Source organism: Aulonocara stuartgranti, assembly GCF_965226115.1.
Source record: "Aulonocara stuartgranti genome assembly, chromosome: 3".
Classification (NCBI taxonomy): domain Eukaryota; kingdom Metazoa; phylum Chordata; class Actinopteri; order Cichliformes; family Cichlidae; genus Aulonocara; species Aulonocara stuartgranti.
In genome coordinates this window covers 12,897,536-12,922,620 of record NC_138941.1, presented here as the reverse complement: position 1 = coordinate 12,922,620, position 25,085 = coordinate 12,897,536, and the positions used below count along the sequence as shown (strand labels likewise).

At 41.9% G+C, this 25,085-nt stretch overlaps 3 protein-coding genes across 5 annotated transcripts in view; 1 reads left to right on the top strand and 2 right to left on the bottom strand.

Annotated features, from left to right (window-relative positions):
• Nucleotides 1-9,492, bottom strand: part of LOC309702331 (uncharacterized protein) — a 50,017-nt gene extending 40,525 nt beyond the window's left edge. Inside the window, exon 1 of the mRNA XM_082527011.1 lies at nucleotides 9,431-9,492. The gene's annotated coding sequence lies outside the window, so the exon portion shown is untranslated. The remainder of the gene's footprint in view (nucleotides 1-9,430) is intronic.
• LOC309702329 (uncharacterized protein) overlaps nucleotides 1-16,735 on the top strand; it is a 26,646-nt gene extending 9,911 nt beyond the window's left edge. For 2 of the 3 annotated variants that reach the window (XM_082527008.1, XM_082527009.1), the window contains exons 2-4: nucleotides 11,761-11,866; nucleotides 14,677-15,273; nucleotides 15,599-16,735. In XM_082527008.1, coding sequence (XP_082383134.1) covers nucleotides 11,849-11,866; nucleotides 14,677-15,273; nucleotides 15,599-16,267 — 1,284 coding nt within the window. In that variant the 5' untranslated portion in view covers nucleotides 11,761-11,848 and the 3' untranslated portion in view covers nucleotides 16,268-16,735. Of the gene's footprint in view, nucleotides 1-9,433; nucleotides 9,484-11,760; nucleotides 11,867-14,676; nucleotides 15,274-15,598 lie in introns of those variants that run through there. The other variant, XM_082527007.1, reaches the window with a different exon arrangement.
• Nucleotides 16,736-19,834: 3,099 nt separating this feature from the next.
• On the bottom strand, nucleotides 19,835-23,549 carry LOC309697278 (uncharacterized protein; the record flags this gene model as incomplete). Its single annotated transcript, XM_082519071.1, has 8 exons — nucleotides 23,418-23,549; nucleotides 22,400-22,524; nucleotides 21,768-22,124; nucleotides 21,460-21,679; nucleotides 20,914-21,137; nucleotides 20,591-20,738; nucleotides 20,376-20,485; nucleotides 19,835-20,143 (listed from the first exon to the last, which is right to left on the bottom strand). Exons 1-8 carry the CDS (start codon nucleotides 23,455-23,457, stop codon nucleotides 19,835-19,837), a joined length of 1,533 nt encoding a protein of 510 aa, XP_082375197.1. The 5' UTR covers nucleotides 23,458-23,549.
• Nucleotides 23,550-25,085: the final 1,536 nt, after the last annotated feature.

Below are 25,085 nucleotides of genomic sequence, written 5' to 3'. Positions count from 1 at the left end.
GAGGTGAATAAGCTTAGTGATTGTTTAAGTGACTCACTGAACATACAGCAGAGTTTACTAAGGCAGTGGGACCAACTCACAACGGGGAACTCTCCCCCTCCTGCAGTCCCACAGTCTCCTGTTTTCCCAATGGCCACATCGACACCTCATGTTCATGTGATGGACAAAACTGAACCCACCAACAGTACCAATCCGTTCCTGCCCAGCAACCCATTTCAACCTACAAATCCTTTCCTCCCATCTCACTCACTTGAACTCAGCAGCACTTCCAGAGTGATTGCGGCAGCTTTACATCACGCAAAGCTGGAGCCTCCTGTGTATGCTGGGGACGGAAAAGTGCAACCTGAGGACTGGTTAAATGCAGTTGGCACATACAAAGCCTCATTGAACCTAACAGATGGGCAATTGCCAAACGAACTGCCACACTTTCTTGCAAAAGAGCCCGGGAAATGGTTCAAGGCACTGAGCTCCCACATCACATCATGGGCTCAATTCTGTCAACTGTTTAAGACAGTTTTTCTGCCCTCCGACAACCAAGAACGCATCCTGAGAGGAATTTTGGATCGTGTTCAGGCTCAGGACGAGCCGCTCCCAACCTTTGTCGCCCACATGTTGAGTGAGTTTGACAAACTGAAGAGCCCCCCACCTGAAAAAGACAGAATTGACCTAATTAGTAAACATGCTCTCGAAAAATACAGAGTTGCCCTGTATGGCGCTAATGTCACTTCTGTAATGGACCTGCTGCTACGCGCTCATGAGCTTCACTCAGTGCTTGGACCACAAAGACCACAGCCTGCTTTATGTAGCAAAGACAACTATAAGCCTGAACCTTACTGCTTCAAATGCTCTCAGCCAGGGTTCACTACACGCACCTGCCCAAACTGTAACACCCAACCTCATTTGCCACAACGAGCCTCGAACACCGCTAGGCATGGCCCAGTCCAGCCATTGCCAGTACCTGGCCCCTCTGACCCTGGCCATGAAAAGGTGGAATTAAGCAGCACCACATCCCAGCCACAATACAGGCAGTCGGGAAACTACAGGGGGGGGGAGGAGGACATTTCACAGAGGCCAACCTTCCCCCAGTTACTAACGGAGCCTCACACGCCCGATTCACTACAGGGTGGACACAGTCTTGGACACTTGGAAGACAATTTTTCACAAGTCCACTGGAATACCCCACTAAGAACGAAAGTGAACTTCAATGCTTCATCTGTGGATGCTACCCTCAACACGGGTGCTTCCCTCTCGGCTGTACGAACAGATCTCATTCAAGTAAATGACTCTTACCCTAGAAACCCAAGTGAGTGGAATGGTCCTGCAGTTAACCTCGCCAATAATGCTCCCTGTATCCCTGTTGGTGTTATTTGGCTCAATATTGGATTCATGAACAAGAACTTTTACCAGCGTTTTGCCATAATACCAGATTTGTCCTCTCCTTTTATTCTGGGAATGGGTTTTATGGCAAGAGCTTCTGTTTCTATTCACATTCCTACTAGAACAGTCTACATTGAGGACATCCCCTGCCCACTCGCAGACAATGAAGAGGACCTTCAAAATGATTACTCACATTCACCTGGAACACTGATGTCTTTGGACTTGGTTCGCTCAGACTTAACAGCCAAACTGTCTGAAGCAAGTCTCTCAGAGAACAACAAGGATGCTTTACTAAATCTGCTCAGCAAGTTTAGCTCCTTGTTTGATGGTCAACTTGGTCGAACGGCTCTCACTGAGCACGCCATAGAGACTGGCAATGCAACACCTGTCAAACTCCCACCCTATCGCACGTCACCTGCTAAGAAACGTGTGATTGAAGAACAAGTGCAACAAATGTTGAAGGACAACATCATTGAACCTTCCACAAGCCCTTGGGCAGCTCCTGTAGTCATTGTAAATAGAGCGGCCACGGAACCAAGGTTTTGTGTGGACTTTCGAGGGCTCAACCAAGTTACCCGAAAAGACTCTTATCCCCTGCCTCGTGTAGATGAGTCTTTGGACTTTCTGGCAAGAGGAAAGTTTGTCTCAACATTGGACTTAGCGCGAGGCTATTGGCAGGTTGCTGTAGCAGAGGACTCGAAGCCTAAAACTGCCTTCATCTCTCACTGCGGTCTCTTCCAGTTTCGGGTGCTGCCCTTTGGGCTCTGCAACGCACCTGCAACTTTTCAGAGACTCATGAACTCTGTGCTTGCTGGCCTCATTTACAAAACGTGCGCAGTCTACCTGGATGACATTGTTATCGCCTCACCTACCTTTGAACAGCACTTAGTGGATCTTGAGGAGGTGCTGGGCAGACTCCAGGCTGCTGGCTTGTCATTGAAGCTCAAAAAGTGCCAATTCTGCCTCGATGAATTCACCTTTCTCGGGTACCGCATCACATCATCAGGTGTTAAGCCCGATCCGGACAAAGTAAAGGCGGTTAAGGAGTTTGATACCCCAACCTCAGTGAAACACGTCCGTCAGTTCCTTGGCTTGACTGGCTATTATCGACGCTTCATTCAGAATTATGCCCGCCATGCCGAACCTCTTCACGCCATCACCAGAAAGGACAATGCTTTCCACTGGGACGACAGCTGTCGAAGGGCCATGGACACTTTGAAGGATCATGTCACATCAGCCCCGATCCTGTCATTTCCAGACTTCAACCGTCCCTTTTCCATTCACGCCGATGCATGTGACATTGGTCTTGGGGCAGTGTTGATGCAAAAGGATGACATGGGTCGTGAGTACGTTGTGGCTTTTGCTAGTCGCTCCCTTCACAAAGCTGAACTCCCCTACTGCACTTCAGAGAAGGAGTGCCTCGCTGTGATATGGGCTCTGGAACACTTCCGCCCATATGTTGAAGGTGTTCATGTTACTATCTTCACTGACCACAACAGTCTCAGGTGGCTCATGTCTCGTCAAAACCCAACGGGCCGACTCGCCCGCTGGTCACTTCGTTTGCAGGACTTTGATTTCACAATAGTGCACAAACCTGGTGCACAGAACAAAGTTCCCGACGCACCCTTTGCCTCTGACCTGTGACAGGCCGACTGATCTTTTACCAGATCATGCTGTTATGGGCAGCCTGAACATTCGTACTCTGCCCCCCGACATTCTGGCTGACCGTTCACAATTCAGACAGCTGCAGTTAGACGATCATGTTACAGGTCCACTCCTCAGAGACATTGAAGCAGACTCTCTGAACAGCTCGGACAATGCCACCTTGTTACAGTATGTTGTGTATGACTCTCTTTTGTATCACAGAGAACCCAAGTCCACATGTGCTTTGCACCCTTTGAAAGAGCTGAAACTGTTTGCCCCTACTTCCATGAGAGGCACCTTGCTGGACTATTACCATGACCACCCCACAGCAGGTCACTTGGGTGTTTCTAAGACATTGGCTAGACTGCGTTTTAGGTTTTTCTGGCCCAAAATGGCAGCTGATGTGAAACGCTATGTGATTTCATGCTCAGTGTGCCAACTCACCAAGCCAAGTCAGAAAAAAGCAGCCGGTCTTATGGTTCCCATTGTCCCCCAGAAACCCTGGGAGTATGTGGGTGTGGATTTTGTTGGGCCACTTCCCCGCACCCCCACTGGTAATGCTTATTTGATCGTGTTTGTTGACTATTTGACTAAATGGGTTGAAGCCAGTGCTGTCAAAGAAGCTACATCTCAGGTAGCAGCTGGTAAATTCGGCACTGACATTTTTGCTAGGCATGGTACACCCACTTACCTCATTTCTGACAGAGGGTCTCCTTTTGTGAGTGAGCTTTTTGAACATGTTGTTTCTGCCTTAGGCTCGGTGCACAGACTCACTACGGCATATCACCCTCAGACAAATGCTACTGAACGCGTCAACCGGACTCTGAAAACTGCAATCCGCGCTTATGTAGGTGATAAGCACACATCATGGGACAAGTTTCTCCCTCAGATTTGCTTTGCTCTGCGCACCGCCTCCCATGACAGTACAGGTATGACTCCTGCCATGATGCTTTATGGTCGTGAGTTAGACACCCCGCTTGACCTTATCACTCAGCCTTCTACAGCAGGTGTTGATGAACCGGGTGTGCCTTACCCTGAGACTCTGAGAGCCTCCCTGCAGGAAGCTCACGACCACGCCAAAGCAGCTTTGGACTATAGCCATGACAGACAAAAACATTACTATGACTTGAGACATCGACATGCCACGTTTCGTGTTGGTGACCTTGTGAGAGTTAAGACGCACCCCAGGTCAGACGCTCAGTCTAACTTTACTGCTGTTAGGAAAAATGTTCTAAAACACTTCTTCAGTAAAGACTCAGAGAAGAGAAACACACAGAACTTCTTGCTAGCAAGGGCAGCCTCTACTCTAAGAGACTCCAGTGAGAGAACTGCCCCGGTCTTTATTTATACTCCATTGAGCGTGTGTGTGTGTGTGTGTGTGTGTGTGTGTGTGTGTGTGTGTTGATCAAAGGGTCATATAACATGAAAGCACAAAAGGTACATCCTTTGTCATGCACTTCATAAAAGAAGTTTGTTCTGATGTATTCAGAGTTGTGTATCTAAATACAGGATTCACTCGCACATCAAAACAGGAAACTCAGTGTTTTAGAGTCTCCACTCAGCACACAACAAACTCCAACACATCTCATTCACTCGCACACTTAAAATGTTGTCTAATCTTCATGAGTTATTTTGTGTTTGTATTAGTAGGGTTAATGCATGTTCTGTTTTTATGTATCCTTTCATGTACCTTCCCCCCTTTTTTCTGAAACAAAACTCGTTTCTGAAACAAAATTTGGAGTGAACAATCTAAATGAAAAACTCTGTCATATTCAGGCACAGCTAAACCCCAAATGCTTGCAGGTTACCATCGGCAACCACACTGTGTGTTGTTAACCCCTTCTACAAATGCCCTCTCTTAATGTGTAACACTTTGTGTATGATTTTTTTTTTTTTTTTTATCTCTGGTGCATATTATCTGTATGTGTCGTGTCACTTTCCATTTTTTTCTAACAGTACACTTGCATACCTCAGTGCTTGTCTTCCTCCCCCTTTTGTGGTGGTCTGGACACTGTATCAATCCTCCACTTCCAGGCAGTCGCTTGTCTCCCCGAATTCCTTAACCTAATTTGATTGCCCACACTAAAACAGCAGCCTCAGTCCTCCTCTGCTCCTTTCCTTCTCTCCCACTTTTCAGTCCAATGGCAGTCAGCTTTTTCAGCTTTGTCCCGTGTCTCTCTCTTTGTCCCACTGTCTCTTTTATTGCCATCTCACTCCAAACATGGCAAATGTCAAACTCAGACAGTCTTCTCAAAAGTCCTTCACACACAATGAGGTTCCAGCTGGCTGGAAACGCATCTCCATCCATCCAATCTAGATGGTGGTTCTTCTTTTTCTGATGCCGTTTGCCCACAGCGCTGCTGGACCTCTCTGCTCAGAACTCTGGTATTGTCTCTTGGACTCCTGTCCACTGTTGATGTTCATGCTCGTGCTTCTGAAACTGCACTCGGTGTCTTCAGGGAGAGATTCGTTTCCTTGGAGCTTGCTTGTTCGGGATGAGGACGGGAAGCTGCAAAACAATTCAGCCAAAAAATTCTGGCTGGGTGTTTTCTATTTTTTCTAATGATTTCAACCTATAATTTTCTTCCGACTGCTGCCCGTGGAGAATTGATCCAGGTCCGTTCCCCACCTGTAAACGACAGACTGAGAGACTTTCATTATTATCCTCACTGCTTAATCAACACACATCTCTCTCTCTGTTTTTGTGAACCGTCCTTTCTTAAAAGCAGAAAATAAGATTGTAGTTGTTCTTGGTTGATCAACACAAAACCTTTTTCCTATAATTATTTTTCATCTACAATGTAAATTTTGTCTCAAATTCACTCTTTTTTGTTTGTATTATTATTATTATTTTTATTTTTTTTTAAATAGCTGGTGACCTGCAGAATCACCGCTCTCACAATCAAAGGCAATTACTTTTACACAGCGCACAAAAACACTGTGACGTCAAACACATTCACACTCACTTTTTCATCTGCGTAAATAAATCACATAGCTGATATGTACCATGGTGATCCATAAATATGATCACCAGTTTATTAAACTATTTTTCAACCCAACAAAACAAATAAACAAAAACATAATGCTGATGTTATGAACACTCTACACACAAGTCAAGATGCAGGAAAACTGCTCACGGAAACGCTGCACACTCCAGTTATCACAGTTCTGTTTGTGTGAATTATCTGCTTTCATTATTAATACCAGTTTATAGGTTGTTATCCTTTTTATTATTAGTTTGAATGCATTAAAATTAAGTTGTAATTTAGCCTTTTGTTTATTTTACTTTACTCCTCTTGCATTTATATCTATTCAGTCGGGTCTGTTTCCAACCCTTTTTTAAACTACTTCAAACTACTATGATCTCTAATTTTCACTAGGTGAGGGATTATTATGTTCTTCCTAGTCTGAACTGCTCTCTTCACCCGAGCTGCTATCCTATTCTGAGTTACTGTCTTCTTTGTTTCTTACAGTCACGTACAAAATGTCCCTCTTTTCCACACCTCCAGCATGTAGTGTTAAAGTCACTGTTTGGTGTGTGTGTGTAGCCTCTACCGCTTGCTCTTCCACTATGCATTCCTCTCTCTTTCTTTTGGATTAGTCGTGCTCCGGCTTGCTGTTTTTCTAGACATTTCTCATCAGGTGTTAATTTTACTTGTTTATCCCCCATTTTCAAAGATTTTGCTGGGCCGTCACTGGCACGCTTGACTTCAGGGTGGTTTACTGATACGGCCTTCGACTTCACCCTAACGGTGAAGCGGTATCAGTTTTATGAGATGAAACTCAACCGTTCTCCTTTGTCACCAGAACGTGAGCCTCAGCAAAGAAAACAAAAATGGAAGTAGTTCAGCAGCGTATTGTGCTGTAAAATCAACTTACTTCCAGACACATACACAAACATAGACATTTGCGCGCTAATTTGTCACGAGATAATTTCAGCTACCTCTAAAACTGGTCGAAACACAGTTCCTTTTGGCGAACTTAGACCTAATTTGTCACGAGATAATTTCAGCTACCTCTAAAACTGGTCAAAACACAGTTCCTTCTGGCGAACTTAAACCTATTTTATCACATTTCTTTAAACCTTTGCGGCCGTTTTATATACTCAACGTGTTTTCATTTGTTAAACGTATTTTTAATTTGTCACGAGATAATTTCAGCTACCTCTAAAACTGGTCAAATTCGGCTCCTTCCGGCGAACCCAACCTAATTTATCACGTTACTTAAACGTATTTTTAATTTGTCACGTTACTTTAAATCTTTGCAGCCGTCTTTAAATACCAAATAGTGTTTCTCACCCCTGACGTCCCACTGACGGTTCGGATCATCAGACTGAATCCCAGCGCCGTGGACCTGGTCACCGGCCCAGACTCGAATTCACGCTCTGGGACTCTCTCCTCGTCTAAGAGGGCTGTGCACAGACTTCGGTGCCGGCCCCCCACGGCGTCAGGAATCAGTGCTGGATCCTGGAACAGAGTCACAGATAACAGTTCTGATATATTCTGCTCCGGCTACGAAGGACCAAGTAAATGTTAGGGAAAATGTTCTAAAACACTTCTTCAGTAAAGACTCAGAGAAGAGAAACACACAGAACTTCTTGCTAGCAAGGGCAGCCTCTACTCTAAGAGACTCCAGTGAGAGAACTGCCCCGGTCTTTATTTATACTCCATTGAGTGCGTGTGTGTGTGTGTGTGTGTGTGTGTGTGTGTGTGTGTGTGTGTGTGTGTGTTGATCAAAGAGTCATATAACATGAAAGCACAAAAGGTACATCCTTGGTCATAAAGAGGGTAGTCTCCCCCACCCTAGATGGCACGGTGAGGAAGTCCAGCAGTTAAAGCACTTAGACTAAAACAGACATAGCTACGTTAAAACAATAAAACAAGGTACGACCTCTCCCACGCTCCCAGGATGTGGGGGTGAACCAAGCCTGCTAAAAATCACACATCCTGTCACTACCAAATAACTACAAACAGCATCCTACCATAAGCAAACTTATATCACTAAAAGATTATACTGACTACTAAATACAATTTTCCATTGACAACTGCTAAACTTGCACCACTGTTTCAGGGACCATTGTGTGTATCTCAGAGACTCAGTGATGTTAATTACAGGCTCACTTGGGTGGACTCCGGTGTGGATGCAGGTGTTTATCATGTTGTGAACATGCAACCGTTCCATACCTGGGACTCTCTCACTTCCAAAGAACATTCTGTTTCATTGCCTGCTGAGAGAGAGACCGCAGAGGGTCTGAACTCTGACTCTCAGGCCCACCCTGGCCCCCCTGCCGACACTGACATTGACTCTGAGCCATTCCCCTTTGATTTACCGGACATTGACTCTTCTTCTGGTGTGGGCGCTGTTCCAGAGAGTGTTTCACCCAGATCTGTCCAGCACCCAGCTGCTGGTGGACATTACAATCTCAGGCCCAGACGTTGCCCCAGAGTTACGTCTGGCTGGAGCAACAAAAGATGGACTAATGATTTTCACACAACCAGGCTTGATCTGAAGTGAAATGTTTTGGTTAAACCTGTTTGATGCTGTCTTGTTGCATTGCTACTTTGAGTCATGATATGTAGATGTTTCTGTTTGCTCTACTTAATCCAGTTTTATGGCTCTTTCGTGCGTTAAGGTTCATTCTTGGCATTTACTTAGAAAAAAAAAAAAGAACAAAAGAAAAAAGTGAAAAAAACGAAGGAAACTGATTTTCCACTGTACATATTCGTCTTATTTTCACCAATTTCATTTTTAAATGGTCTTTTGCCCTGTGTGTGTGCACCAATCTTAGCTGTAACCTCTATGTATAGGGTACTGTTAGGTGTGGTGTGTGCTTTTTCAGCTGTGTACGGCTGAGGACAGCCTTTTTCTCACCGGGGGGGACTATGTAACAGTTGCTATTGTAATGCAGTGTATCACCACATGGCGGCGCCTCCTGTCTCACGACTGGTGTCACCCCCTTTTTGTTCTTCTTCGCACTCCTCCTGTAATGGATGCTCCCGTGTGTACGCAGACTAGTGTGCTCTTTAGTAATGTGTGGTAGAGGTAGCACTTTTATTTTTGATATTGTAAATAAATGAGTACTTTTTGGAAAGTCAGAAGCTGTTGCTCATTCACTATCCACCTGCACACCTCCGCGGCTGGCTTCATCTCCACTGCACGTTACAATATGTTGATTTTTTTCGCCTACTCATATCATAATTTTTTTACTCCTGGTTCTGTATGTTCATGTTCTGTTCTTTTGTAAACTTCATCTGTTTGTATGTTGTATACTCATTGTGTTTCAATAAAGTTCGATTTAAAAAGAGGTACGTTCTAAACGAAGCTTCAGACGTCACTGATCACGTGACTCTGGCCAAACGAATCAAGCCTCGACACGGTGCTTCTGAAGCAGCGCGTCGATCTTTCTGACACATGTCAGCTTCAAGCGGACCATCACTACGTCTCACATCTAAAGGTGTCAAGGTAACTTTGAACTGAGTTCAGTCAATCTGGAGTTTTTCCAAGTTTTCTGTTGCTCTCTGTGAGAGAAGAGCGTTAAAGGCGGGGCTCTCCAGAGTCCAGCAAAACAGGAAACCACAGCTGGGTGTGTGTGTAAGTGTGCAAACCAATAGAATGCATCGTGGTGGGGGGGGCATCACGGGCATTGGCAAGAAAAAAATAAAATAATCGGTCGTACCCATGCTTCCCCGACGTCATGCCAGCGCATATTGGGAAATTCGTAGGCACCGATCGGTTTTCTATCAGCCATTTGCTGGGAGTAAGGGCGCCCTCCGTTTGCGAGGTGCGCCTGCTGCTGGCGGCACAGGGAGGAGAGGGCGGGGCGGCAGGGAGTCTCTGGCTGGCTGGAGCGGCATCTAATAACCAACTCACAAAACAAAATAAAAACAACACAACAAACAGATATTATGATACAGACTTATAATCTGCACCCATGTTTTTTCTAAATTCTATAAAGTGAGCGCGAGAGCCCTCGGTGCGCCTGCGCGCTGCTGAAGTCAAAGTAAACTTTATTGTCATCTCCGCTACAGACAGTCCAGCATATAGAGAGACGAGACGACGAGGCTGCAGTTACAGCGGTGCAAGTAAACAAACAATAAATATAAGAACAGTAAGAAAATAAATCTACACTTTAGGACTCGGGGTAAAGGATCAATAACAATTTACATTTATAATTTACAGTTTAAAGATTTAAAGTCTCACACAACCCGTCAAAAGGGGCGGGGCCGGCTGCTTCCAAGTAGAGCGCATTTCATTTATAATGATGTAAATCCAAGCCCATCATGGATTCACGATCTGAATCCTGGGTTGTGTGAAATCCCAGAAATCAACCTTAGACAAAGTGAATCTGTGAACTAAGGTGTAGGTCTGTTAGGTTAATTGTGCTGATCCTCGGGATGGGGGATTTGTGTTTGTACTGGAGCGCAAAATTCAAACCAATGGAAGATGGACAACAAAAGTTCAAAGCCATCAGGTGCTCAGGTTAGAGAAAAGATGCAGGTAAGCAGACGTGTGATTGGATAATGGCAGGTCATCCTGAACCAATCAGACTAAACTCCAAACAATACATTATGTTACAGATTTTAATATTAATTAGTCATTGTTACTTGTTGATTTGTCCTTTTCTCATTGTGTGACGAATTATGACGACTGTTTGGTAGCTGTTATTGTCTCTCTCTCTCTCTTCATGTGTGTTTCTCTGGTGAAACAATAGTTTTGTGTTAATGTTAGGGCTGCACGATTTTGTATAAAATGAGAATCACGATTTTTTGGCTTAGAATTGAGATCATGATTCTCTCATAACAATAAATAAACATAAAACAACAAATGTCTCACGTTTTGTTGTTGCAGCAAAATGTTGTCCTGCTTGAAATTCCGTCTCCACCGTTGCTCGACGCTGCGTGTACAGAGCAGGTAGTGCAACAATAGAAAAATAGTTGCGGGACGGCACTGTGTAGCGTTTGTCTAAGGTGTTGATCGTTTTCCTAAATCCCTCGTTTTGCACAGTGTTGATGGAGCCATATCTTTGGTCAGGTGATAAGTGATAGCCTCCGTAATATCTTTGTGCCTGCGGGAGTTCGACGTGTATAGGGAAGCGCTGTATAAGGTTCCCGTTATTAATGTTTGGGTGGTTGACCGGGACGGATTTTCTCCTGTCACTTTCTCGTCATCCCTGACGTGCTCTCCGTTGTTGTTTCCCTGCTAATTTTAGCATCACACGGCACAGCTTCTGTATCACGTGGTATAAAGCTCCGCCCTTGGCATTTGTTGAGCAGGAAGAGTGGGCGCTTGTTTTCATGCAGAGTACGTCCCGAGTCAAAATGTGAAGTTTTACAAATCACCACTTCTTTAGTGAATATCATTTCAGTCTCAGACAATCTCGTTTCTCTTACAGAGGTTGAATGTACCTTCTGCGGATGGCGGTACCACACAGTGTGCGTGGACTTCCCCTGCACAGAAGGCAACTACAAATGCTGTGAATGCTAAATAAACAGAAACAAATGATCCCTGTTGTCTTTGCTTGATGATTGGTTTGAGTCTTGACAATCCACATTGCTGGCGTTGCATCTTTCAATGCCAGCAATGGCAGGTATCAGTGCTCAAAGCTTTTGTGTTTGTTTCCAACAAGTTGCCCACCTCGGGAAACAAAAATGTGTTCTTTTACTTGTCAGATGAACATATGAGACACTTTGACTCTTCAGTGCAGTGTGGAGCCTAACAAAGATCTGTTTTGTGTCCCAGCTGATCAGCAGGAGGAGGAGAGTCTGACGGAGCAGCAGAGGAACATTTTCAGCTACTTGGACTCAGCTCAGCCACTACAGAGGAAACAATGAGCTCAACACAGAAGGTGACAGACAGAGCAGGACCATATGACCAAAGATATTTATCACCATATACATTTGAACATTTGCCATAATGATGTAGCTGACGATAGAATTGACACCAGACAAAATACTTTACAGCTGCACAACTTTATTAAAAAGCCATCAATGTATTTTCACTGAAACAAGCAGCTGTTGTTTATGTGCATTAAAGTTATATAAAAATGTAACAGTGCAAATGCAAATTCCTCGCTGACAGTTTAACCAAAAGGCGTTTCCAGTGGAAACTGGCCGACACATCCTGAGCATAACCATGTATAATATCCACTAAACTTCAGAAGAGGTTATACAGTCGTGGCCAAAAGCTTTGAGAATTGCATAAATATTGGAACCTGGAGAAGTTGCTGCTTAAGTTTTTATAATAGCATTTTGCCTGCACTCCAGAATGTTATGAGGAGTGATCAGATGAACTGCATCGTCCTTCTTTGCCATGAAAACGAACTTAATCCCCAAAAAGCCTTACCACTGCATTTCATTGCTGTCATCAAAGGACCTGCTGAGACCATTTCAGTGATCGTCTTCTTAACTCAGGTGAGAATGTTGGCGAGCACGAGGCTGGAGATCATCATGGCTGTATCCCGATTCAGGTTCTGCAGCTTTAAAGTCCTCAAGGGCCGCGTACTCAAAGACCGCTAAGGCCGAAGTGCGAGGCTCGTAGGCTCGTGAAATGGGACGTCTAGCCTCCGTCGCGCTGCCCAGGTTGCCTAGCAACCATGATACTAACAGCTGGAAACGTTTCATACAGCTTTGTTTGACAGAAATGAAGGAGAACATATTTAGTTCATTTGTTTCTACATGAGCTCTGTGTGATTTGATGAGTATCTGAGGCTGAGACCACAGGACTGTGAAACATGATTGTTGGGCTTCATTTCTGTGCTGCTGGCTCTTCCTCCTCCACTTCCTCACACACTGCTGAATTTGTTCTGGTGGATCATCAGGGCTGCAAAGCCTCACAGATGATGTGCAGCAGTGGCTCCCTCAGTCTGTCCTCACTCTGGACACTTGCAGTCGTCACACATGGAAATCAAATGCGTGATAAGCTGCAGGATTCAAACACAAGTGTAACCTATAAACACATGTTCATACTTTTATTCCACAATCAGAGAGAAAGAAACAGAGAGAGAGTGCAGGACAGACAGACAGGTGACAGTCTCAGGTGTACACACTGCTACACAACAGCACCAGAGAAGCAGGATTTAGTGTTTGTGTTATTACGAGTGTAAACAAGAAGAGTTCCAGATGGTGCAGTGGACACATGTGTTACTGCTGTGATTAAAGCATCTTTCTTTCAGCTTAACGAGTGAACCATCAGCTCGTTCAAACACACATTAAAGTGCGTTTGGCTCGACACCACCGAACAGAGGCAGCAATATAACACAGCTAACATTAACAGTGCAGTGAATCCTGCTTGTGCCGTGATGTTCAGGACTGCAAACCGAGCAGCATCACTGACTTTCAGCTTGTTGTGTTTGTGGATATATGACTGACTTTAATTATCCACAAAATCATCACATTCTCTGTCAGATGAAGGTCGACTATTGAACGGCGTATATTTTAAAGGCTTTAAAACCAAGTTAACGCTGAAAGTACAAACATCACTAATGTCACATAACTCTGCCGACAAGGCATAGCTATGGCTATGAATTGCTCTTTGTGTATCACTTCTTCATTATGAAAAATGTCATTAATGCACTAGTAATGTCTCATCTGGAGTATTGTTCAATCATTTGGTCAGCAGCTAATAAGACAGATCTTAACAGACTTCAGTTAGTCCAGAATAAGGCGTCCAGATTAGTGTGAAGATGTTCATACTATACTAATATTGATAAAATGCATAATAACCTTTCTTGGCTTCCTGTACAGGCTAAAATATTCTATGGCTTACTTGTAGTTCTAAATAAAGCAATTCTGTTAAACACACCACATTTATTCTGCTCAGCTGCAGTATCCAGATGAAATACATCATCATATTACACAGTTTTCAACAAGCTGCAATTTAGTAAATGCTCGAGTTAAAAGTAACGTTTTGTAAAACTGTTACATTTAGAGCAACTTTTAAAAGGGATAAGTTGCCTTAAAAAATTAGAGAATTATTCAAAACTTCAATGAACACTTAAAAGCCGATTTACAGAGCTTTTAGTTGTTGTAAATATTGTAAGACATGATTTGTTTTTGAAATTTGTGTAATGTGCCTCAATGTTATTGATATTATTATTATTATTATTGATTGCTTATATTTGAACAATTGTGAAACCTCACTGTGGATGTAAGAGTGAAATTATGTGGATATCTTGAATCCACTTTATTGTGTAATATTTTATGTGAGTATTTGACGGAAGACGAGCAACATCTGTTGTGGAAGCTAACGGGGTTCCTTTAGAATAAACAAACATAGGATTTATTATCACTGAATAATTCTGTATAAATCTATACAAATTATAGAAATATGTAATAGGAACCAACAAAATAATCTAAATTATAAAAGTGTGTGTGTGTGTGTGTGTGTGTGTGTGTGTGTGTGTGTGTGTGTGTGTGTGTGTTGCAATCAGGAGGGATGGGCATGATTTTAGTGTTTGAACAGTCATGAATTATCTTTAACAGCAGGTTGGATGTAATGTGTTAGAACTACCAGCAGGTGGGGATAAGAGACCTTTAAGGTGTTTGGTGCCACGCTCCACCTTCAGGTTTAAAACTAGTGTTAATGGAGGTTGAAGGTTGAGTTTGTTCCACGACTGCATTTCACTCACTGCCTCTGTTTGTATCTCTGTCACTGCAGGACCAACATGGAGCCAGAAGTCAGCGCTCTCAGGAGGCCGACAAACCTCAGAGAAGAAAGGGAGAGAAAAAACACACCTGTGACGAGTGTGGGAAGGGTTTTACTGTGAGGGCTAAACTAAAACAGCATCAGGTCATCCACACTGGAGAGAGACCGTTCAGCTGTGACTTGTGTGGAAATTCTTTTTCCAGGAAGTGTTCCCTAAAAAAACACCAACTCATCCACAGTGGAGTTAAAGCGTACAGATGTGATCAGTGTGGCAGAGCTTTTACTCACAGTAGCCACTTACAGAAGCATCTAGTTACCCACTCTGGAATTAAGGCATACAGCTGTGACATCTGTGGGAAAACTTTCAGCTGGAGAGGGAGCCGAAATACACACCTACGCATTCACACCAGACATGATGTGTACTGCTGTGAACAGTGTGGCAAATACTTTACAACAGACGCACAGTTACAACGACACATGTTTACCCACACTGAGGAGAGACCTTATCAATGTGACCTGTGTGAGAAGACTTTTAAATCTCCACGTCACCTGAGACAACACCAACAGATCCACACCAGAAAGAGACTCTACAAGTGCAGCTACTGTGAGGTATGTATTTATATTGTTATCTTGTCATTTTAGCCTGACTGTTTGGAACAACTCTGCTCATTAAACTGTGTTAGCATGTTAGCAATTCTACTGCATGGAAAAGCAGCTCCGAGTGATTATTCAGATTTTCCTTTCAGTTATGATTTTAGTATTACTGTAGTATTATGGTGGTAGTATTGTAGTTATTGCAGCCCAGTAAACTGAGTGTGTTAACTGAAACAGTCAAATGTAGTTGGACATCTGCAGAGATGCTCTTTATTTCAGGCGACGTTCAGGATACAAATGTTGAAGGACTGACTTACACTGTCTTTGTGTCTTTGTTTAGAAGCAGAGCGACACAGATGGATCCAGTTCTCAACCCTGTCATCACTGTGGTGGTGGGAAAGACTTTCATTGTGACCTCTGTGGAAAAACTTTCAGTTGGCAAAAGACCCTAAAAGTACATCAACGTAGACACACTGGAGACAAACTGAAATACTGCAAAGAATGTGGGAGAAGCTTCACCACATCAAGTGAGTTAAAACAACATGAACTGATTCACAGTGGGGTTAAAAAGCACCTCTGTGATCAGTGTGGGTCATCCTTCACCACTGAAGGTCAGCTTAAATCACACAAAGGAGTCCACACAGGAGAGAAACCACACAAGTGCAGACACTGTGAGAGAAGCTTCTCACATTCACATAGTCGTAACAGGCATGAACGTGCACACATGGAAGGAAACTACAGCTGTGACCAGTGTGACAAGAGCTTCAGGAATCTCAGTTCATACTCTGCACACAAACGATCCCACGTTACTAATAAACTGTTTCACTGTTACCAATGTGCCCAAACATTCACCTCATTGTCTGCTCTGTGCAAACATCAGCGCGATCACTCAGGGCTGAAATCACTCCCATCACTGGATCACAGTGAATCTGAAGACACAGAAAGATCCTCTGGTTTCCTCTGGTCAGACTCAAAAAGCTTGAGATCAGGCTCCACAGAGTTCAGATAGAATCATTTAAACTTGTGTTGAACTGAACTGGTTGCTGGGCTGAACTTCTACATAATACAGATCTACATGGGATCTTCTTTTCTGTTGTTTTACTGAGTCAGTTTTGTCCTTTTTTCTCTGTCCTGGTTTTGCTCGTCTGTAAATGATTGAAACTCAGTCAAATAGTTCATTGTTCTCCAGCAAAACGTTTTGGAAACTCATGTTTAACCTTTAAAACTCTGACATGTTTTAGCACACAAGGCTTCATCGGGGAGTTCACTCATGATTGGACCATGAGAACAAAGGTTTTTAGTTCTTTCAAAGAGAGTCTTGGAGATGTTTGATGTTTCTGTTTTTCTGAAACCACCTGAAAGAAAAACTATTTTTCTTGCTTTATGTAGTGTGGAAGTTTTTAATGTTTCTTCATCTGTGATGTTCTTGAATGTGTTCACGTGAAGATGGTACAAATAAACTGTCCTTTCAGCTTTAGCTCCTAATTTATTCATTATATATGGATGTAGCACAGCAGCCGTCTCTTGATTAACACATGGAGGGCTCGGGATCTGATGGTGTCGTCTCCCTAATTTGCCCACTCAGTAAATCTCACTCATGGCCAAGAAATTGAAATAAACCTTGTTTCCCTGCTGGATAGTGATCCACTGTAACTCTGCTCCTCCTTCCTGTTTAGGATTTCTGTGGCTGAAGTAAAATTCCCTCCATCCATCACTTATCCCAGCTAACCCAAAGTGAAATAAAGTTTTGCTGGTCTTAAAAAAGCATTACAATAATGGGCATTACCAATGCAAACTGAATGATACAGAAGATGAAAGAAGAGACTTTGATCAGTTAATAAAGCTCATGATCTGGATTCATTGTGGCTGCTACACAGATACTTCTGGGTCACTTCTCTCAGTTAGGAACCTTCCTCACCAAACTGACTGTTGGACCACACCCCTGGTTTCATGAGAAATTGTTTCAGCCATGATTTCTCTTCCTGTATTTCAGAGTAAAGACTGAAGTGACAAATGGAAGCATGTTTAAAAAACACAATGTGAGAGAGACGTTGAGGTCCTTAGAAGTTACCCTGGGTTTTTCTGTCACCCTCCTAGATGTTACACACCTTGTTATTGGACTGATTTCTACTGCTGGACTACTCCTGCGGAGAGTAACAATACTCTTACTAATGAGCTCCCTTTCACACCTTTGGGGATATTTATTTTTGTGTTTGCAGCGCTGTGAGCCAGAACAGCGAGAGAAAAATCTGCAACAGCGACGAGCTGAATGCTTATGTGAATCGCAGCAGCTGCACATGTGCTACGCTGAATTAGAGGATATCTTTGCTCTGGATTTCTATTTCTACTTTTTCATTTCTATATGATTCTTCTTGCATCTAAACAAAGATGATTCAATTTGCTAAATGTTGATGGCTCTTCGTGCTCAGGTGTAAATGAGACGTAATATTTGCTCTTGGTTTGGTTCTCCTGTACAGAACCTTGCAGTACAACAGAAACCTAAAAACATTATTTGTAGTTGTTATTCTTAGTTGTTCTGCTGCCTAAATACCACAGGGTCTAAATTGGTGAGCGTGTTTGCCACTATATTTGCCCTGGATGTAGATGCAGAAACTCTTGCTCTGTATTTGAGAGAGAATCTTAGAAGAGATGTGACCTGTCAAAAAATTGCTAGTAAACGTAGCAGGTTCAGCTCTTTCAAGGTTACTGCTGAATGTAATGATGTGGGTGAAATGTACAATCCTGAACTCTGGCCTGAAGGGGCTCTGGTCCGGCGTTTTTATGAACCTCGTAAGCTCGGTACGGTGGTGCCAAGCTCAGTGGATCCAGCAGGGGAGATAACTGCGCCTTCTGGTACCAACGTATCAACATGAAGATGTCTATTAGGATATTATCTTACAACTGTCATGGTCTACGTTTGGGACAGAGTGCAGGGGACAAAGCTCGACGGATTGTTGTGGACAGTCTGCTTGCAGAATGTGACATTTTATGCTTGCAGGAGACATGGTTGTCCAAACAGGACCTGGGAAAACTTAACTGTCTAAATGCAAGTTTTTTGGGAGTGGGGGAATCAACAACTGATCTCAGCACAGCTATAGTCAGAGGCAGAATACCTGGAGGGGTTGCTGTGCTTTGGGACAAAAAAATAGACCCTGTGATAAAGCCCATTAGACTGGATGTAGACTGGTGTATTGGTATACAATATACACAGAACAATAGTAGTTTTATCATTCTTAATATTTATACTCCCTATGAATCTTGTCAAAATGAGCAAGAATACCTCAGTAGGCTGGCTTTTATTAATGCATTTATTCAAGACAACGATACTTACAGCATATATGTTTTGGGTGATTTTAATGCTGATCTCACAGACAGCAGTTCTCAGTTTGCTGACCACTTAACTCACTTCTGTCAAGTTAATAATCTTATCTTGTCTACCAAAGTGTTGCTGCCTGCAGACAGCTATACATACATAAGTGAAGCCTGGCATAGTACATCATGGCTGGACCACTGTATCTGTACAGCTGATGGACATGCAGCTTTAGCAAACATGACTATCAGGTATGCGGTAACTGTGTCAGATCATATACCTTTTGGTTTTACTGTGAATGTGGAACAAATGCCAGCATCAACTGGAAACAATATTGCTACCACACTGCAAAAACAGCTATACTTGAAACAAGCCAAATATTCTTAAATCTGACAAAATTTTCTTGTTTTGAGCAAAAAATCTGCCAATGGGGTAAGCAAAAGTTGCTTGACTAGAATTCTTAAAACTAGCAAATTAATCTAACTGCCATATGCCTTTTAACTAGACAAAATTGTCTAAAATGTATGCTTATTTGAAGAAAATGTGACTTATTATAAGTAAAAGACACTTTGATATTTAGAAAATCTGTACCTAAAATGAGCATTATGCTTTCTTGAACAAGCTGTTTTCAAGAATTATTTGCTTACTTTAAGATTCTTAAGATTCCTTAATTTAGATTTTTCACATAAAAAAAACACCTTACTATAGGACAAATTTTCTTAAAACTGAATTGTTTCTTTCTTGATTGAGCTAACTATAAGAATTATGTTTCGAGTCTGAGAACAATAATCAGCAAAAATTCCTGAGAATAAGACACCATCTCTTCAAAAGCTACTAAAAATAAGGGAATTCATCTTAAATTAAGACAGCAAAAGCACTCTTAGTTTTTGCGCTTTTATTGACACAGCAATGGGTCAGTACTCACTGAGGTCTGTTCCAGGAGAATCATGTCTAAAATTATACATTTCAGCAGGGTACTGTGTAACATGGCCAATATAAGAAGTGCATATTCCAGATACTCTTAACATGAATAATAACAGTATAACACACTCAAGGCTGGTATCAAAAATACATTTTGCTGAAGCTTAAAACAATCACTATTTCAAATCCTATATTACATAACATTTTAGAAGAACAAGTTTAACGACCACACAAACAAACATGTGTTTTACATTTGAACAACTTTTCTAGAGAAAAAAAAAACAACCTCACTGACCAACACTGAGTCTGATAAACAAGGCAGATGGAGTCTGTCATCTGAGAGACTCACTCAATGAATGACTTCCACTCACCAAGCGCCTTCTTGTAAGAGGGGGTTGAATCTCGGTCATGGATGGAGTCTTTGAGTATTTCAGTTTGCAAGACAGACAGCAGTGTGGAAATGCACTTTGGATATGTGAGGTGGAGGGCATAGTAATATGCCATCAGATAGAGCAGTCCCTCATTAAGATCCTTCCAGTCAAAAGTGCTCACTGGTGTGGTTCCAACAGCTATCATGCAGTTGCCTTCAGAGACAAGCAGAACTGGGCAAGCCAGGGGTCGCTGACGCAGGTAGCCTTCAGGGTCTTCTGAAGTCTACATGACAGAAAAAAAGAGGATTAGAACAAGACCGTGAGAAAGACAATTTTTGAGTTGCATTACAGTTTAAAATAGATCAACTTTTTTTGTAGTTTTTATTAACATCAACATGTTATGGGGATCTGAACTTTAAGAATATTTGACTGACTCCACAGTAAAATATATAAAATGAAAACATGAGTAACTGCAAAATTCAACAATATATACACATAGAATATTGCAGCCTTACCTTTAGGACATGGAAAAAAGCCTCACTACAGATGCCCAGCTTCTTAGGTGGTACTGTGCTGGAAGGGAAAAGCATGGGAAGGGCTCTGAACACAGTTGCTGCATGTTCCACTGGTTTGAAAAAAGAAAAATAAGACAGGGCAACACCATTAAGCATTGAAAATAATTTAATCTGCAAAGCATAAATGTAGACAAATCAAGATACTGTAGCATTACCTCCATCCAAAGTTTTTGGCGGCTTCATAACTTTCTTCATGACACCATAAAACTGCACCTTCGAGTAGAAGATTTCCCATCTATCCTTCATCTCAGAAATGTATTTCAAGTTGGATGGTTGAATAATTCTCCGCAGCTCATCAAGGACCTGAAAAATACAGACAGAAACCCAACTGAGATAGATCTGTCTAGCTCTGTATCTGGTCTTGACAATAAGTGATAACAATTTAAACATGAGGGCCAGTATTTAAGAAATTTGAAAATCATATCAAAATGTCCCCAAAGGAATAACAGGATGGCTAAAAGAAATAAGTACTGCTTACATGATCCAGTTCTCTGAAACAAGGATATGCCTCTAGTATCTTCACTGCTCTGTCCTGCTCCTTTATAGCATCAGAGTTAATGAATTGTCTTCTAGACTCAAACTCCAGGTTCAGCAGTTGGGTAACAGCAGCTTTGTTCTGTTTTTTGGTCTTGTATATTTCTTGAAGTGTCTTGTAGTGTTTTGCCTGGGTTTTTTGGCTGTCAAAGAAGTCAGCTGAACCAGCTAAATACACAGAGCAGAGGTGTGTAAATCATTTATTGCCACAGTAAGGCTTTATATATCTGTTATTGGTGCAAAACAATAAAACAAAAATACCAAAATATATCTGTAAATTAGATCAACAAATTAACTAAACACCTAACTTAAAATTGTTCATTCATCCTGTCAAGTTGTCACTATTAAATGGAACACAAAGATTCCAAGATAAACAGTGAAGTAGTTGTGTTCCATTGTTAGCAGAATTTTTAACAAAAAAACAAAAAGTTTCGTCCAAACCACATTTACACTCAGGGTGTAATAAGAGGGTGCATTATATTATACTTACATTCTTCATCACTGCCATCCTGGTGGTGCACTGGGGTGCCCATCGATCTAACTGGTGATTTATCTAGAATAATAGTTGATGCACTGGACTCCCCACTGCTGTCATTTTTTGCAACGCTTTCATTCCCATCCTTTCTTGGCTTCTTCACAGGAGGTTTTTTGCCCTTTCTTGGACTTTTGACATTGGAGAGTCTCTTCATTAGCTTTTTAGCAACATGCTCCTAATAGGTACAAACGATAAAAATTAAAAGATGATAAGATACATCACTCATGATTAACACAGAGTGGTATTGAGCAAATGCTACTTACCCACTCACCACACGTTTCTTTAAGCATTGGGTAGTACTCCATTAATCGCTTTGCCATGGCATCAACCTCATGTTTGCTGGGGTATCTGGAGTCCTCAGCTGCTCTTGCTATTGAAATCATGTTTGTCATGGTGTTTCTTACGAGTCGACAAAAGAGTTCCTTTGACAAAGGTTCAGCACACTCTGTCCCCAGCCGCTTCTTTTCAAAGTAGGAATGTCGAGCTTGCTCAAGTTCACTGTCTGTGAAGACTATGTACTCTGGGTTGGACATAGTCACAAACTTAGAAGTGCTGGGTTCCTCTCTGGAGAAGTCACCATCTCCAGTAGTTGTTAGCGTTTTTTCAGCAGCAGTCTTGTTCTAAAATACAGTGTACATGGGGCTAATTTCACATAAAATTGCATAAGAACTTTAGGTCTCTACACATGAAAGAAAGTACAACAAAATATCAGTAAAGTGTCAAACAATAAAAAATATGTATATTTAATAAATGTGTAGGCCACTTGATTTAAATCAAAACTAAAGAAGATTCTACTGTCTATCTGTTAAGCGAGTATTGGTGGAATTACTTGAAACTGCATAAAACAAGCTGGTGTGTTCTCAGTTTTGTCACACAGCGATAGGACAGAACTTACTTCTTCACATTTGTGCACTGCAAGCCATAGAGCCCGACGCCTGAGGAAATGTTCAGGACCAGGAAACAGATCTTTGATGTCATCTCGTGAAAGTGATGAGAGCAGGTCTTCTCCAACTTTTGCTTCTGCAATAGGAGTTTCCAATTATCACTACATTGCACTATCCTCATGTGCAAGCCAGCTGACAGCTTTGCTTGGGTAACAAACAGGATACACAAGAAACATACCGGTAATTTAATATTTACCATTTAAAAACAATTCTCTATTCCATTATATTCCCTCCTGACTGCTCCACAGGTTCTAAATTACCTTCCTCCTATTGACTGGAAAAAGCATTATAGTTGTGATTCGCTTGCACCTTTCGTCCACACGTAAATGGCGTTTTCGGTCACTGAAAAAGGAGATTTCTAAAAACGCTTGCCAGGGTGGATATTTTTGAAAACTCCTTTTTTGCATTTAGGTGTGGACGAGAAAAACGGAGAAAACGCAGCGTCAAAGGTGTGGGCCTTTTTTGACGACACACTGTGCGCCGCGTTATTGTTTCGGTGAAATGAATTTCTACAATACTGTTAATTGTACTCTCTGCAGTGTTTAAATGCTTACATATACACACACAGTTACTGTCCCTCCACACATAGGACTGGGTTCTGCTTTTATGCCCTATCTTTCTTTACTATTTCCCACCGAGGCTTCTAGACTTCTGATTGGCCAACATTCAGGTTAGGAACACGGTTAGGAATATATCGCCACCTGTTGCTTTGGCATGTTCCTAGCAGCGTTTTCCTTAATTTCTGCGTTTACGTGTGGACGGGATTATTTTTTAAAATGAAAACGGAAAATCTCCGTTTTCAGAAATACCCATGTACATAGTGTAATAGCACTAGCATATTTAAATATGCTAATGCAACTAAGCTAACCGCACAAGCTAAGCTAACAACCGGTATAGCCTGCCATGCTAGCGACTTAACATGCAACATAGCAGAACACAAAACATAGAAAAAACAAAACAGTCACATACCTTTCAAGGTGGCAATTGTTATTTCGTCCAGTTTCTCCATAGCATGCCTTAATTTCTTCACACTGTACCACTGTATCCCAGACCCAAAAATATTACTAATCCTGCAATCCAAATTTGAGGTGCGAAGCTAGAGGCGCGAAGCTGGACTGTACCAACTCAGGAGTATGGGGTTGTGTACAGAAATGGTTTAGTTCGCTCTTTTATATCTATAAAATTCTATATATTTAAAGATATGACTATTTAGTTAGATTATATTAAGTAAATACTGACATGTCGGTACTATTACTTAGTACAGCTGTTATAAGGCCCTGAATTAGGATAGCCATTCCTACCCCTTAATGGAATAATCCTGGTCATCTTGGCTTTATGGGAAAAACGGTTCACGGACCAGTGAAACAAAATGATTTGGCGCTGTGTTATCTGCTTCGTATTTGTGGGTCTGACCCTCAAATCCTTACTGAGTCATATTAATTCTGCACATAGCCATAGTCCAGATTTCCGTGTAGTTTGTGGCATAGATGGATGTGTCAAAGAATATCGTGTTTACAATTCATTTTGGTATCACATTCGTCGAACACACTCCGACCACCTTGGCAATGGACGATGCAGCGGATCGACTAGGACACAAAAATCTGTAAGGTGAGACTGACTATATACTTTGATATCTTTGTAAATAATCATATAAAGTATTCATGTTAGATTCCTACTTGTTTTTACAGCTTAACAGTAGATATGTTAATGCTAATTCCTTATGATCCACATCAATGCTATTTCTAAACAATTTTTCTGAGTGTTTAATTTCTCCTAATAGAGAAAACACCATTTTTTAAAAACTTTTGTTTTAAATAAACCAATGGGCATGGTCCAGAGTCTCCTTGGTTGTTTGTGTTTATTAATATTCATTGTTTCAGTTAGTTTCCTGGTTATTTGTTAATTATTTCCAGTGTTTAGGTGTTCTCCGTGCCTCCCTTGTCTTGAGTCAAGTGTCCCTGGTTTGATGTTCATGTTTATTCCTGTTTTACTTTGATAGTCCCTGCCCTGCATCAGTGTATTTTGTTGCCCTTCCCCCTGGTCTCTTCTCATCTGATTAGTGTCAGCTGTGTTTCGTACCTGTCTGCCAATTCCTCGTTTCCTTTTGTGTATGTATATTTAGTGTGTTCTTCCCTCTGTTCTTTGTCGGATCGTCTGCATTTTCTCCTCTGTGTCATCTGTGTTCCCTCCCTCGGGTTTTCATGTCTCATGATCCTTGCTCCAGGTTGTAAGGTTTTTGCAACATTTTCAATGTTTCCTGTGTTCTTTAGTTTAGCTTTCCAGGTTTAGGTTTTTGAGGATTCTTACAGCTTTTAAACTACAGTTAAGCTGCCAAGTATCAATCAGCAATAAATTAGTAAAATTTTATTAAACTCAGTCTGAAAATATACATATTTTGGAGTAAATTATCAAATGCGAATAGAATTATTTAGAAATTATCAGTGTAGCTTGTAATTAATATCTTTAACTAGTCAATTAATCAATTAATCTCAATTGCAGTTCTAGGAGGGAACCCTCATCAGCGGAGAACAGAAGTCTGAGTAACATGTGGGCCTACAGGACTGATCCAGTGGTCGAAAACCAGCCAACAAGCAAGCCAACAATGGATGCGGCTGTAGACACCAGATTGAACTCAGG